The sequence below is a fragment of the Arachis ipaensis genome, chromosome B4 (genome assembly GCF_059453495.1).
Source record: "Arachis ipaensis isolate K30076 ecotype BB chromosome B4, ASM5945349v1, whole genome shotgun sequence".
NCBI classification, from domain to species: domain Eukaryota; kingdom Viridiplantae; phylum Streptophyta; class Magnoliopsida; order Fabales; family Fabaceae; genus Arachis; species Arachis ipaensis.
In genome coordinates, this window is record NC_142439.1 from 28,799,366 (window position 1) to 28,815,495 (window position 16,130).

General features: G+C 32.3%; 1 protein-coding gene across 2 annotated transcripts; it reads left to right on the forward strand.

Annotated features, from left to right (window-relative positions):
* The first annotated feature begins 9,259 nt into the window (after positions 1 to 9,259).
* Positions 9,260 to 13,733, forward strand: LOC107637699 (uncharacterized). 2 transcript variants are annotated; one of them, XM_088485598.1, is made up of 9 exons: positions 9,260 to 9,497; positions 9,682 to 9,806; positions 10,603 to 10,668; positions 11,149 to 11,202; positions 11,286 to 11,348; positions 11,607 to 11,669; positions 12,722 to 12,886; positions 13,077 to 13,241; positions 13,341 to 13,733. In XM_088485598.1, exons 1-9 carry the CDS (start codon positions 9,317 to 9,319, stop codon positions 13,476 to 13,478), a joined length of 1,020 nt encoding a protein of 339 aa, XP_088341724.1. In that variant the 5' UTR covers positions 9,260 to 9,316; the 3' UTR covers positions 13,479 to 13,733. The 2 variants fall into 2 exon arrangements, with proteins under 2 accessions (XP_088341724.1, XP_088341726.1); XM_088485600.1 differs by lacking the exons at positions 11,149 to 11,202; positions 11,286 to 11,348.
* The last annotated feature ends 2,397 nt before the right edge of the window (positions 13,734 to 16,130 follow it).

The following is a 16,130-nucleotide window of genomic DNA, read 5'->3' on the forward strand; positions in this document are numbered from 1 at the left end:
ATTTGAAATTTTGTTGATTTGTTTTTTATTGTTGTTGTTGGTGTTGCTAGATTGTTGGTGGTTATGGTGTAGCGATGGTGATGGTGATGATAATGCAGAGGGTAGTGGTGAAGGTGGAGAGACTTTTTAATTTTTGTTTAAGGGCAAAATTGTCTGAAAAAATTTATTTATGGACAAAAGGACGATTTTATAACGTTTTGTACATTGGGGATGATTTTAATAACAAAAAAAGGTTGGAGACGATTTTGATTTTCACCCCAGACCTTAGGGACGATTTCAGTACTTAACCCATAAAAGAAAGCAAAGTGCTCATCAATTAGAAATTGAGGATTTGTTGAAGCTTTTTCTGCAGCTTTAAAGTTGACGCCATTATCTCTTCCACACTAGTTGTTACATTATCAAAGATGAACCTGTTCCTAACCTTCTATAAAGACCAGCTCAAAATTATCATCATCATCCTTTGAGAGGAGCTATTGATTTGGGTACGCAAGACCTCCATTTTCGAGTTTCACTCAACATAGAAATTAGAATCTTCGATGCCCCTTCTAGCAACCGGTAAACCCATTTTTGACTAAATATCCTTTGATTTCTCACACTGGAAGATGCAATGATTGATTATTTTTAGGAATTATAAGCATATTCAGCAGGTAGGTTGAATCGATGAGATGTGATGATGAAACTTTTGTAGCACTGAAAGCTTTTTATAGAAGCCCCTCTAGAGAAAAATCTTAATTTTCGCTGGGATTTTCAACTTCCACAATTCTCGCCACAAATTTTGTTGTCTCATAATCTCTGGGCAAAATTCAATGGGAGGATGCGAGAACCCATAAGCCACACGGTACCCAGTACTCACTTCATACAAACCACTTTTATTAAGGCCCTAATAATTTTATCTTCTCCACTCCCAATTGTTGTTGCTAGCACACGCTGACTAGTGCCCTCAGAAATTAGAGTTTGATTCCACAGACTATTAGAAAGTATTAAGTCCTTGACCATCAACAGTGGTTGATTTTGTAGATTGAAAGTTTCAGATGGAGGGACAACGCAAGGATGTGGAGGAACAAGTCAAAGATCGCTAAAGATTCAGATACTAGACCCATCACCCACTACAAGAAACATCATTAAAATCAACAGCCAAATCGACGGCTAGACCGTCGATAATATTAAAAATCACTGGCAAAATCGACGGCGATGGTGGTCGCTATTAAACTTGTCAATTTTTCAAAATTCTAATAAAATCGATGGCTTGCCAGACCGTCGATAATAATTCAATAAAATCGACTACCTTTCCGTCTATAATATGAGTTTGAGAATTTTACCTGTTTAATAAAATCGACAGGTTTACCGTCGATATTATTATAAATAATCGACAACCTTTTCGTCGATATTTGATTCATTAAAATTGACAAAACAGCTGTCGATTTAATTATTAAACTATCGACAAGCATGTCGTCGATTTTTTATTTTTCTTTGTCTATTTTAAATTTAAAAAGCAACAAGAGTGTCGTCAATTTTAATAGCCATATTTTTTATTTTTTTTATTGGAAAAATAGTTGATAATTAATACAAATAAATTTTTAAATATAGAAATAAAATTTATACTAAATATTAGATAACGAGACAACGAAACTTTTAAATATAAAAATAAAATTTGTACTAAATATTAGATAATCAATTTACAAACTTATCAAAAAAAATAAATAATCCTCTAACATAAAGATTCAAGACAACATAAATATGATAGTCCTATAGGCTATAGTATATAAACAGAATTACTTCTCCATTCTTAGTTGAGATTAGACATAATTTTATTTATTTTCATTTGTATTTCTCAAAAGCTTGTTCTACAACTTCACACTTCTCAGCACTATCCCGTATCCAATTCTTGTCTCTCTCTCAAACTCTCTAAGGAGTTATGTCGATGTTGTTGCTGCTTTTTCTTTTGGCTTGCACCATTCTTTATTTTCTCCATTATCAAAATGTAAGAAGCAGCAAAGCAAGCTACAAGCTACAAGCTTCTACCAGGACCTTCTCCTCTTCCCATCATTGGAAACCTACACCAACTTGAAAAGTCAGATTACAAAGAAAATAAATTCAATGCAAGTATACCTTATCTTCTGATATAGATACACTATTGTGTTGTGAACTATACCGAAGGCGGAATATACATTATAAGCACTATCACAAGCAAAGGTTTACATTGGAGATCTTGCAAATGGAAGCTTCAGGGAATTGTCTATATTGTATGCTATCATATGAAAAAATTTCACAAAGTATCTATGGATCAAGAAACAGTATCTATATTGTAAAATTCAGATACGAAAAATCTAATCGTCGATTTTTGGCGTCGATAATTACACTATTTCTTGTAGTGACCAACTCGCCAAACCAGCCCCTTTCAACAACCTTACGCCCTTCCAATATGCTATGCCACCCCACGAAGGTACTGTATTCATTATAGAACTGTATCAAAAATATTTACCTTTGACGAGTCTAGATAGGAGTGATTGTGCTGAGAGACAACTTTCCAACATTATTTTGCTAATAGCGCCAAATTCTAACCCCCTAGGTCCTTAAAACCTAGTCCACCTTCTAATTTCGGTCTTGTTATAATATCCCAACTAACCCATGACATTTTCACTTTGTACCTTTTTGACCCACCAAAATTTGGAGAGTATGTTGTGAATCTCCCTAATTAAAGTGTCAGAAAGATGGAAACATGATAATGAATAAATTGAGATAGACTCCCCAATAGTTTTGATTAGAACATGCTTGCCTGCAGAGGAGAGAAGTTTCCTTTTTCACCCTTGAACTCGCTTTCTCACCTTGTCTTTGATTTCTCCGAAGGTGGCCTTTTTTATTTTTGGATTGTAGATGGATGACCCAAATATTTATCTTATGTACCCATATGAGCAATTTTCAATTTCCGAGCCAATAGTAATTGAGAAGCAGGAGGAGTATTATTACTAAAGAATAGAGCTGATTTATACAAATTAACTTTTTGTCCACTGAACCCCTCGTATGACTGAAGAAGGCTGAGAATATTTTTACAACTATTTTCTGACACTTTGCAAAAAAGGATTGAGTCATCCGCAAATAATAAATGATTAACAGTAGGACATCTTCGATTGATCTGAATACCTTCAATGAGACCATTTTGCTCTGCCTTGTTTAGAAAAACCAAAAGGTTGACCTTCAACAACGAAAGAGTAAGAAACTGTAGTCACCACCTCCTATATCCAACCAATCCACTTAGATTCAAATCCCAGTTTCTCCAAAATGAACCAAAGAAAATGCCACTCAACACGATCATAGGCTTTGCTCATATCCAATTTAACAGCCATTTCAGTCGATAGGCCCTTCTTCTTTGTCTTTAGATAGTGCATATATTCATGAGCGACTAGGACATTGTCTAAAATTAATCTACCCTTAACGAAGACACTCTGATTAGGGCTGATCAGCAAAGTCATAAATTTCTATAGTCGATGGACTAGTACTTTAGATACAATCTTACACACAACTGAGGAAAGACTGATGGGTCTAACCTGTATCATATTCTTTGCATAAGAAATTTTAGGAATGAGACAAATTTGTGTATGGTTGAAGCTCTTGAGTAGTCTACCACTGACAAAAAAATTGCGGACAACCTTAAAAAATTCTTCCCTACTAATCTCCAATAGAATTGAAAGAATTTAGCCATAAATCCATCATCAACAGGGAAGCTCTGGGGTGAACACTAAAGACCGCATGTTTTACCTCATTAAAACTGACCGGTCTAGTTAATTTTCTGTTCATGGTTGCTGAAACTTTGGTTTCAAAATTTTTGAATGCATGTGCCAAATTAGCTTGGTCAATCGATGTGAAGATATCCTTGAAGTATGTTTCAGCTACTTGTGCAATTTCTTCACGGGTGGTAGCATACGTACCATCATTCTTTTCCAGTTTTTAAATTTTATTTCTCAGGATTCTAGATTTGAATGATTGGTGAAAGAAACTTGTATTTCTGTCCCCTTCTTTTAGCCATTTTACACGAGATTTCTCCTTCCAATAGCTTTTCTCCCTAAAGTAAGCATCCTTAAGTTTATTTTCCAAGTCTTCAATCTGTTATCCCCTTGTAATACCCTCCTCCCTGAGGATTTTAAGTTGAGATGTGAGTTCATCAATGTCCTTCTTCGAATTAAATTTGTTCTGTTGCTGCCATTGAACAATACGGTGCCTATAATGCTTAAATTTTTTAGCCAAAACAAACATTGCTGAGCCATCCACTTGTTCCTTCCAAGCTTTAGTGATAATTATCCAAGTTTCTTCTGAACCACATCACCTCTCCTGAAACTTAAACCTCCTTTTTAGATTTTTCCATGGCCAGATTTGTATTAAGGAGAATAGGCACATGATCTGAACCGTTTTCTGCAAGACGAGACAGCAAGGCTGACGAAAAATGATCCATCCACTCACCGTTTGCAAGTATACGGTCAAGCCACTCCCTGATCTGGTCCTACCCTCCTCGCCTATTAGTCCAGATGAACCTTCTCTCAATCATACCCAAGTCCTTCAGTCCACCACCATCAATAAAATTCACAAATTCAGAAATAGATGAAGCTGATTTTAACCCCGCTCCTTCCTTCTCATCGAGGCTCACTATACCATTAAAATCACCTATAATGATAACCTTTTCAAAAAAATTGTACAAAAGAGGAAAGCTATATGTAATGGGTAGACCGAATCCCATCTAAGCTATTTAAATGTATCCCAATCAGCCCCTAAGAGTAGTTGAAAGCAGGATCAGTTATCTTGACAGTTATGAAAAACTCTTTTTCAAAGTGAATCTCAACTGTCGTGTCTTCCTTCCATGCTAAAGCCAATCCATCAACTGTATCCGTCGAACTAACAATCCTCTAATCCATAAAATGACAAGATCTCAACTTACTTTTCACCAGACGAGATTGGTTTTCTGTTTCATATATAAATACAATCTCGAGAGAGTGGGGTTGGCACATTCCTTTAAAGAACTCTCATGGCGAATTAAAGGAAAGGAATAAAGAAGGGAATAAAAAAGGAATAAAAAAGGAATTGACAAAAGTCAAACATTGACTAGACGGCACAAGAACTCTGTTTTAGGAAAATTCTAGCAGAGCAATTTGAAAGAGTACGTACTCCACGTATATATATGCATCAAACCATTAACGATAAATCTTTAAATAGAATTTAGATCCGCAATAGATTAGCCCTTGACTTGCCAAATGGAAGAATACTGTAGAGAAGAAGGGAAAAAAAACTGATCCTTAGCTTATTCTCACTTTCAAACTTTTTCCCACAAGAGTAAAGAAGGGTGTTCTCCACCATACTCCACTCCTTGTCTTTGGTACCTTCCAGTTTTGTTGCCAGTATCACTTGCCAGCACACACGTGTCACTAACACCACTGTCAATCCAGCATCCCAGCACGCGTCTACTCTTCCTTCGACACCATCTACTCTCTCCAGCCTCTCTCATATGTGCATTAGGAAATCAAAACAAATTTTAATGAGTAAATGTCCAATTTGGTCCCCAAAATTCAAATCGCATATCAATTAAAACCCTCACTTTCATAAATGACCAACTACGTTCCTTAAATTGAGAAATCTGAGTGAACGGTCATCTTAACGGAGCTGATGTATACTGTTAAGTGCCAACTTGATATTCCAATTGTATGCTAACATGGACAAATGTTGAATCTGGCTCAAATTGATCCCCAAATTTGTTTTCTAATACCCAAATTAACCCATCTTAAATTATAAAACCCTAACCATCTTAAATTTTAAGAAGAGATGATAAAAATTGGAGGCGAATGAGGGTTACGATTTTGTAATTTAAGATGGACTAATTTAGTATTAGAAAACAAATTTGGGGGCCAATTTGAGCATATTAATGTACAGCTAGAATGTCAAACTAGCGCTTCACAGTATATATAAGCTCCGTTAAAACGACAGTCCACTCAGGGACGAACGTAGATTCATATTTCTCCATTTAAGGAACGTAGCTGATCATTTACAGAAGTTAAGAATTTAATTAATACGTGATTTGGATTTAAAAGAGCAAATTGGACATTTACTCAAATTTTAATACTAAGCGTAAAATTTAATTTGCCTTTATTCAAAACAAAAATGATCGAACCTTAATTTTTTAAAAATTTATTTAAACTAAAAACTCTCCTAATGACCATTGATTCAAAGAATTAATGTTATTCACTAACAATGTTCCTTTTCAGGATAATGATTCTTCTGACCTTGTTAATTTTTATGTAAATATTGTATATTGAAATTGATTCCTACGAATTATTTGTATGAGTTTTGGACTTATTGGGTTGATACTTTGTACGTTTAATTTGTATCATATTCTTTCTCCATAATGCGTAACATTTAGATTAAGGGACAAGGAAGAGAGAAACGAAAATAGAACGGAAAGAAAAAAAGAAGGAAACTCTAATGACGAAATAGCTTTGTTCACTTGTGTTCATGTATCCAGATTATTTGTGTATTCATTTTTTTTTTTTTGGACAGGATTTGTGTATTCATTTATTTATTTATTTGTTTCCTAGTATTTTTTCTTTGACTATTGTTCATGAATTCACATACGAGTTTTGGTTTATTGTTAGCAACTTTTTCATAATTGTTTATTTTTCTAGGTAAGAATGAGGGAAAAAAAGTAAAAAACACACATGCACTGTGACAGGCTTGGACCGTCAGCCCAGCCACCATTAGAACCATTAGACAAGGCGGACATGCATTTTTGGACCATTGAAATAAGTGAGGCCGAGCGAAAACCCCGTTTTATGATTAATTTCCTCTGTTGCGAATAAAAGTAAAAAATGGGCCAGTTTATTCAAAGTTGATAGCTTAATTGTTAGTTCTTGACTAATATTGTACACAAATCACAATACTAATGGCCTGTTGGATGTTTTATTAGAATTTTAAGTGATAATCTTCTTAAAAGATATTTTTTTGGGCTTATATTAAGGTTACTAATGAAAACTTTTTACAGAAAGCATAAAAAAATTTAAATTTTCAAAACACTTATTTTATATTTATTAAAGTAAAAGTTTTAAATTTTCTCCTATACAGATAAATAATTGCATTTAATTTTTTTTTGAATTGGATATAATCGAATTAAATGATTCTAGATAAAAAGATTTTTTATCGTTCTAGTCAAATACATATATAGTCTCATCATATGAGTAGTATTTATCGAATTAGATTAGTTTTATAATGATTTGAATGCTTCTTTTATTAGTTACGTATAACATATTGATTGTGGAATAATAATTGTGATGTAGTAGACTCGTTTATATAAATGTTGAACCTCTTAATAAATCGGTTTAAGTTGAATTAATTTATTTATGTTTTTTAGTCCTAATAAATCGGTTTAAGATAAACTGAATTACTATAGAAATGTATTTTCCTACTCGATCAATTTATCTTAGAATAATTTAGTAGGATATAACAAATCAATTTAACTCAAACGATTTAATCATTTTAAGTTACATCGATTTATATAAAGACAATTTAAAAATGATAATTAAAATAGGATAATCTGATAATATTAAATACCAATCATTTTAAAAGCATATTTTTTGGAGTAAATTATAAATGATCAAATTTGTCTTGAATAATTATTTATTTTTTAAATTGGTCTCTAAAAATTTTTTTAATTAAATTCATCTTTCAAAAATTTTAAATTGGTCATATTAGTACTTTCGTTATTTTTACTAATGACGTCAAAATTTATTGATGTGATACGTTAAGTGACATAATACTAACTACAACACATACTTGACAATTTTAATTAGCTGCTAACATGATAAATTTATGAGATTATATCAAATCAACCTCAAATTTAATAGGACCTTGAGGAATTAAAATTTCTCAATTTAGAATTAATTTGATTTAATTTTATAAACTTATCATGTTAGAAGCCAATTAAGATTTCAAGTATATGTTGTAGTGTCATTTAACATATTATATCAGCAAATTCTGACGCTATCAATAACAGAAGTGACAAACGGGTTAACGTGTCTAACTTAAAATCTTTGAAGTATAAATTTAATTAAAAAAATTAGAGAGACTAATTTAGAGAACAAATACTTTTTAGGGATGAATTTAACTATTTATTCATATTTTGCGAGATCATTATTCTTTAAGAGAAATACTAAAAAAATAATCAAAATTTATTATTTTTATTATTATTTTTAATCATCAATCTAATTTATTTAGTCCAATAATTTAATAATATATTTTAATTTATATTTTTAAATATTAATAATTAATTATTGACTAACTAATAAATTTTAATGGGATGCCAACGTTTTTTATTTTTTTAATTATTCTTATACAAAAGGGAGCAAACACCCATGCCGTCGTGAAATTTGATTAAGTCTCACATACATTCATTATTCAGATAGTCTTAGAAATAAATTAAGTCAATAAATTTTAATTCAAATACGCTGCCTCTTAATATTTTACCATATTTTGTTCTAATCTTTTTTATCCTTTGAAGAATTTTTTTTATCAATTTCTTAATACAGCCTTCTAAAAGCTTTACTATTGATTTAGTCATTTAATTCTCTTGTTTAACCAAAAAAAAAAAATATTGCATACATGTTTCTCCATTTAATTTGTTTTGACTAACAATAATGCTTGTCCCTTCAATTTAATTTACAAGAAAGTCTAATTTGCTCGAGGTGAAATGACAAATATTTTAAATATTCAACAAATAATATGCACCAAAAGGTAGGTAATGTTAATTTTTGTCGTATGAAATTATTTTTTTTGGTTGCTTTTTATTATATTTTTAAGATTATTACATATTTTTTAAAATATTTTTTCTCATAAATTTAAGAAAAAAAAATTGATCTTTAGCATTTTGGCCTGCCAACATTTAAATTTATGAAAATTTAAAAATATATTTAAATTTTTGACCTCTTCAAAATTTAAATATATGAATCCCTGAGTTTAATGTATCCAATTTTAAAAATTCTCTCATATACATTCGTATCAATAGTAAAAATGAAAGTCACATTTAATTTTTCTATTGTGTCTCACAGACCCACATGATTAATATGTCAAGATTTTAAAAAACTTAAAAATTTAAATATATTTTCAAATTTTTAAAAAATTAAATATATGCGAATTAAAACGTCAGTAACCTATTTAAATTCTCAAATACCACTTTGATATTTATAAAAAGAAAAAAAATTTAAATTTTAAAAGATTGGTTCATCTTTGCCTGTTCCTCTGCCTCATTGCTCTGTTTCTTCGTCTTCTGGTTCGTCTTCACATCATAATGAAAAAGAAAATTTGTTCTTCTTCAACGCCCTCGTTCATGCTCTCAATAATCTTCATTGTGTTCTTCGTCTCCTTCGTACTCATCACAATGTTACTCCACAGAGAGCGTCAGCACCAACAGCATCTTTTCTCTCTCACCACTCAGCTTCATCAACTCAACTCAAAGCTTTCACTTTTAGGTCAATCTTTTCCCCTCTTTTGCAGATTTTGTCACCCGAGCAACGATAATATGTGAATGCCAAAGAATTTTTTTAAGCACTTTAAAAACAAATAGTATATGCATTCTTCTTAATTTTTTTTTCTATTGCATGCTTAATTGTGGTTGTTGTTTTGATATCTATTCTTCATTTTACATCATGGAAGAATCCTCCATTGAGAAGATTAACCATGAATTGCAGAGTAAGGAGGATGATGTTGCTCAAATGGAGAATGTGATTTTGGAGCAAGAAAATATTGCACCCATAAAGAATACGATGGATTCTATTCAGGTGAGCTTTGTATATTTATCAGATTAAGTAATGTTCTAGAGCCCTAAAAATATTATTAAACATTGGTGAAAACTCACATGCATGCAGTTGGAAGTTGACAGATGAGAAGCTTTAGACGGCATTTTAGTCAAACCTGTCAACTTCATAGGAAGACAATACAGTAAAATGTGGATATTTTCAATGTAAATAATGATTATACATACTCAATTTATATTTCTTTTGTAATCCAAAGACAGGAAAACATAAGGTATATATTTCAGAGAAATAGGCAAACTGGTGAGAAATATGGCCAGAGTGTTTAGAGAATGGAAGGAAAACTGAAGAATGTGATTTTTAATTTTACTGATAATAGAAGAAGTAATGCAAGTGAAGAGCATGCTTAGATAGATTGAGTGTGAAACTAACTTTGTACAAATGGTTAAGTCATTTCATCAAATCTCTAAGTTAAGAAAACTCTAATCAATCTTCAATAGCATAGACAAAAAAATTTCTCACTTGCACTAGATTTATTCAAAAACCACCGATAGCGTGAGTCAAAGAATCAGAGATAGGTTACTACCTAACCAGAACTTCAGGGTTAAGAAGGGGAATTGCTATGGTATACCAATCTCAAGGATATCAACTGAATCAAATCTAATAATTAGCTGAGTTTATCATTGAAAGAAAGTTGTAAGGTTTTGTTGTGATGATAATGAAAAAACAAATTTTATGAGCATGATTTTGAGAGTGTACTGGTTTATCTTTCTGTAGAGAAATTGGATAACTTACGTTGCTAATCATCTTTGCTAATTTTTAGCCAAAAGGTTCTGAAGAAGGCGAGATGAGGGGACCAGATTCTCCAGATATTGAGCCTGAGAAGCAGGTTTGTTGTGTATTACAATCACTTATTTTTGCACCATTTTATAAATTAAAATGTAAAAAGAATAAAGTAGTCAAGTAGCCACTTGAGAATGTTCTAGAATGTCTAAGGCGACATGAAGAGAAGAAAATTTTTAACGAATCAGTGTAGTTTAGGTTAGTTGTAGCTCAAGGAGGTCTGATTCTCACGAAGAACGAATTATTGTCTAATTTTCCCTGTCAGTTTGGGTTGACAGACATATGATGAATCCTTGTAAACGGATGAAAAAAAAAAAAAAAAACAGGAATGCAACTATGAAAGTTTATACATAGATTAAAGAGGGCTTAAAGTATATCAATGTGTTAAACACATTTGACCTTTTGAGCTACTTTAACTGACTAGTGATTGCTTATTTAAGCATTACTATCAGCATCATATCTTCAAGAAGAGTTTCTTCTGTATGCAACTTTGTTCCAATTTAATCATGATTTATATATTAATCAGGATTTTCAAGGTTGGCTTCCTGAGTATCAAGATGTCAACTTAAGTCATTTTCAGGTAGCTTTTTAGCTTGTAGTGTATGCATAGCCATGAAGAAATAGAGTTTACTTCCATTGACTAATTAATCGTTTAAGCTGCAGTCTTTCATATTGGCTGAGTGGAACAACTATTGGAGGCCAAACTTGGACAAGTGCTTTCAAATGGTTTGTTTATTTATTTAATTACAACTTGAAAAGGGCATGATTTGAGAGGAAGACCTAAAAAGACCATACATAAGGTGGTCCAAGGAAATCTATGAGTCAATAGTCTCACCGTAGACATGATACATGATAGGGTGTAATAGCATCGTTTGATCCATGTAGCCGACCCCACTTAGTGGGATAAGGCTTTGTTGTTATTGTTGTTGTTGAAAACTGCATGATTTGATGATGTTTCGTCTTTTCCATTTGGTTAACTCCCAGATCTTCTTGAAAATGTCTCAAGTGCTAAGGGATGCTGGCCTTTGCATTGAAATGGTTAAGACTGTAAGTAATTTATGGCTTAATACTTGTTAGTTACTTGCTCCACATATGAATTGTCCGAGTGAAGTTTTTATTCATTTCAAGCTTGGAAAAACTGGTATTTGTCATAACATAATGTCTAGAATGAAGACCATATAATGCATCACCAACATTTTTATGGTGATGGAAGTTAAAAGGATTTGATCTCACTCAATTAAATTCCTTCATCTTTTTGTTCCTTCGTCAAGGTCAACTAATAGGCAACACTGAGTATGTTAGTTTCTGTTTGATTTTTTTGGGATATGATTATCCTTCTTGAATGAACTACTTGGTTTGATGGTAATGATTTTCATAGCATTCATAGTATATGTAGGGTCCAAGAAAAACCGCATCCAAAAGGTGTAATGTAAACAGCCTAACCTGATGCAAGTATTAATGGCTAATTTCACAACTTGAAATCCGGCGTGACATTGAGGTCACATTGAAACAACACAATTGTTGCTCTGAGATTCCTCCCTTCATAAGATGTTTGGAATAATATGTGATAACAGGCTAACAGCGAAGAGGAAAACACTAACATATTTCAAATTTGTAGCCAGGACTAACCAATCTATTGTCTAAGTTTACTTTAGAATAGATGTAGTATTTTTATCCAAATTATATCAAGTTAGAAGACTTCAATCAGAAGAGTTCTTCAACTTAGTCATTGAAAGATATGTGACATCAATTTAGTTAGATTTAGTCCAAAAGTTTAAAAATGTTAAAATTAATTTATAATGAATTTTAATCATTCAACAACTAAAAAATGATGTCACAAATACTTAGAGAACTAAATTAATGTTTTAGCAACCCTTTCGAAAACCGAATCGATCTCCTAAACTTTTCAATAGCACCAGGATTTTTTGAGGAAAAATTTGGGGTTTTGCTCATTGTAGTTAGAACCAGGTTGACCAAACCAACTTAATGTTTCCAAACCTTCATGATATATGAGTTTGTGGTCAACGACTTGTAAATTGCAATAAATTCCAATACTAAAATAATCACTGCTTAATTTTTTTTTATTGGTTTATCTGAAGGAGTGGATGCCATTCTTGAAGAATCAAGTGTACACGTTCAAATCCAATCTTAAGTCTCACTATGATATTCTAAGTGCTGAAACTGTTGAGGCCTATAAAGCGTCCAAGAACCTTTTACTATCAAATTTTGTCAAGTTGCAAAGATCAGCCACCCCCTTCATGCAGGTATGAATAAATCTAAATTATACCTCTTTTCTTGTACAATTTTTCTATAGCTAAGCATGATGCAGTAGTAATGAACTAAAAATCTTATTTACCCTTGTAAGCCTTCGTTAAGAACTAAAAATCTAAACGCACTGTATATGCTTGATTAAAACACTTTATTTATTTATTTAACATTTTTTTTTCTTGGAAGGAACTGATACCAGTTTTGAAGCATCATGTGCTGAATTTCATATATAATCTCAAGTTTCACTTTGACTTTATAAGTTCTGAAGCTGTTGAAGCCTATTATGCATCCAAGAAGTTTTTCCCTACAGATATTAACAAGTTAAAGAGATCAGCAACATCATTCATGCTGGTATAGATAAATTTACATACAAATATTTGCCCCCTTTTTTTTGTATATAATTATTATATGGTGGAAATTTTACCAATATTGTCTTGTAAATCTTGACAGGAGATGTACAATTATGCTAAGCCTTATATGAATCAAATTGCAACCATGGCAAAGATTTACTTTGATACAACACTTGTGATCCTTGGAATTATAGTCAAGAAAATCATTATACTATTTCATGACTTGTGGAATGGCTGAAAGGCTCTCATTCTATGGTGTTTGGAGGGTATATATCTAGCTAGATTTTGTTATAATGCATATAACATGATACATTAAAAGAATCTTGATTACATGGATGAGCCATTATATATTTTGGTTGCCAAGTGATGGGTACTTTCTCTCATTTTATTAGACAAAGATTCATGAATTGACCCTATGGTTGATACACTTGAATTGATCATCCAAATTTGTGTGAAGCTAAAATTTTAGGATCATTCCTTAAGTGTTGAGATATTGATTTAAGATGATGAATTGGCATGTTATAAGTTAATGCAATATATTATGCCTTAGGACTTGTTTGGGTGAGCTTCTAAGAAAAAAATTTTTTAGAATTATTTTTTTTTAAAAGATCTTATATAGAAGTAAAAGTAAAAAAGTATATATTTTTATCTATCAATTATGTTTGGGTATAACAATATAAAAATATTTTTTTATTTAGTTATTACGTAAAAAAGTATTTTTGTTTTGAAGAAAAAAATTTTTTATAAAAAGATGTAAATTGTAACTTCTTAAAAAAGATGTTTTTTTTTTTAAATTTTTCTAATATTTTTTTTACTACTAGAAATTTACTGAATACGTTAAAAAATTTTCATTGAAAAAAATATTTTTTTATCAACGTAATGCATCTAAACAAACACTTAATTTTAACGAAAAAATTATATTGGTTAAAATATCTATTAAAAGTTTACTAATACATGAATAATTGAACAGAATATCCTCAACCAAGATATCCAGGACCATTTGATTGCGATGATAAGTTTCCAGCCAGTTTTATGGCGATTAGTTTTTGTTTAGTTTGCTTGTTCGATCAAATCAATTTGTAATCTTAGTCAAGCTGTTGATCTAAACCAAAAAGATGCCTTATTTGTCAAAATTAACAGTCCTTGTTAAATTTTTTCATCATACTGAAAATATAAGGGGTTTGAAAATGTTGTGTAACACTGAAAAATAACAGGCAAATATAAAATTTAATTTGATACACAAAGTAAAATGGATAGCAAACAATAAATATTAAAATGCAGACTAAACATTATAACTAGAAAACTTGGAATCCAATTATTTCATCTCAAAAACACTTTCTTCTTCCATGCTTCTTCACATTGAATTTGGTGTTCTTTACTCTTGTATGCAATCTTTGATTTTTCGCAATTTCCAATATGGCATCTATTTCCTCCCCATATTCTTCTTCATAACACATAGCTCTCATTTCATCCCTTTTGATCCTAGCTTGATTTATTATTTGTTCATCCCATGTATTACAACGAACTGATCATCATCATAATAATAATCTATTAGCTCATGTGGAAGTCTTAAGTCCATCACACTCGCACAAATCTAGAGTTTGCAAATGGGGCCATCCATCGAGAATGGCGCGCAAACCGTGCATATCCAATCGAGTCATATGTAAAAAGAATTGTTGGTTAAACTTGAAGGATTTTAAGAGAGGAGTGTGCCGAGAGATAGCTTGTAATGCACGAAAAGAAACACGGTCGCAAAAGGTAAGATTAAGTTCCTCCAACAAAGGTAGCTTTTTAGTCATTTTAGACAATCCTTTGACTGTTATCTTGTGGTAGCCGTCGCACAGAACATCCACTGTAAAGCAATGATACAAAAATAAAATTGGACCATGCAAATAAAGGCTAATTTTTTATAAAATGAAAACATTGGCGTTTTAGTTAGAAATTGGCGTAGTTAGTGTATTTGCAAATTGGTGGACGTGTCAGAGGAAAGCTTCAACAGGCAGGGGAGTGTTGCCAACACGAGGGGGCGTGCTGCCGTGCGGGACGTGTTGCCACGTGTCTCGGTTTGCTTGCGTGGTGATGCAACACGTGGGGCATGTTGAGTCAGCACGTGGGGATGTGTTGCCATGTGTCTCAGTCTGGTTGGTTGGTAAAGCAACACGTGGCGGAGGGCGTATTGAGTGCTCTCCCTATATAAAGCAAAGTTCGGTACCATTTTATTACGAAGAAGAGAGTTGTTTGAGTGTGTTATTAGTGTAATGGAGGGTACCGCAAATTTGGTGGTGTATCAAAACGGTGAGATTATACAAAATATTCATGAGGGAGTGAGTTTTGTGTGTGAGAATCTGTTTTTGTTTGTGATTCGATTTACCATGACGTTCATTGAGCTTCAGAACGGTCTCTGTCAAAGCATGGAGAACGATATGTTCGGGAGAGTGAGCAATATTCTGTATCGGAATTCTGTTATAATTTTTGGTGGTCTAATACAGTTTGATATTATACTGATCATTGACGAAGCAAGTATACAGAATATGTTCCATATTCACCGGCAGACTCAAGTGCGATAGCCAAAGATTGAGCTTTATGTTGAGTTTGAAAATGTAGAAGAAGATGGGATTTACATGATTTAGATATAGAGGATGATAGAGTTGAAGTGTACGAAGGAATGAACAGTGATAACGAAGAGGTCTTTGAAGCTACTTATAAAGCCGGCGATGAAGACAAGGATGGTGCTGTGGGAGATGAGGCAGCAGTGGAGAATGTAGTGGTTCCTCCCGCAGTAAGTCAACCGATGGACATTCCACCTTTTATGCGTATCTTGGATCTTAACTCCATGCATACATCGGAATTTCCCGAATATGCAAACATAGGTACGTGATGAGTGAATAAT

Coding starts and splice junctions, on each gene's coding strand:
- LOC107637699 (XM_088485598.1), top strand. CDS start 9,317: ATGAAAAAGAAAATTTGTTCTTCTTCAACGCCCTCGTTCATGCTCTCA. Junction 11,203..11,285: donor TCAACTTAAGTCATTTTCAG/GTAGCTTTTTAG, acceptor TTTAAGCTGCAG/TCTTTCATATTGGCTGAGTG. Junction 12,887..13,076: donor CAGCCACCCCCTTCATGCAG/GTATGAATAAAT, acceptor TTTTCTTGGAAG/GAACTGATACCAGTTTTGAA.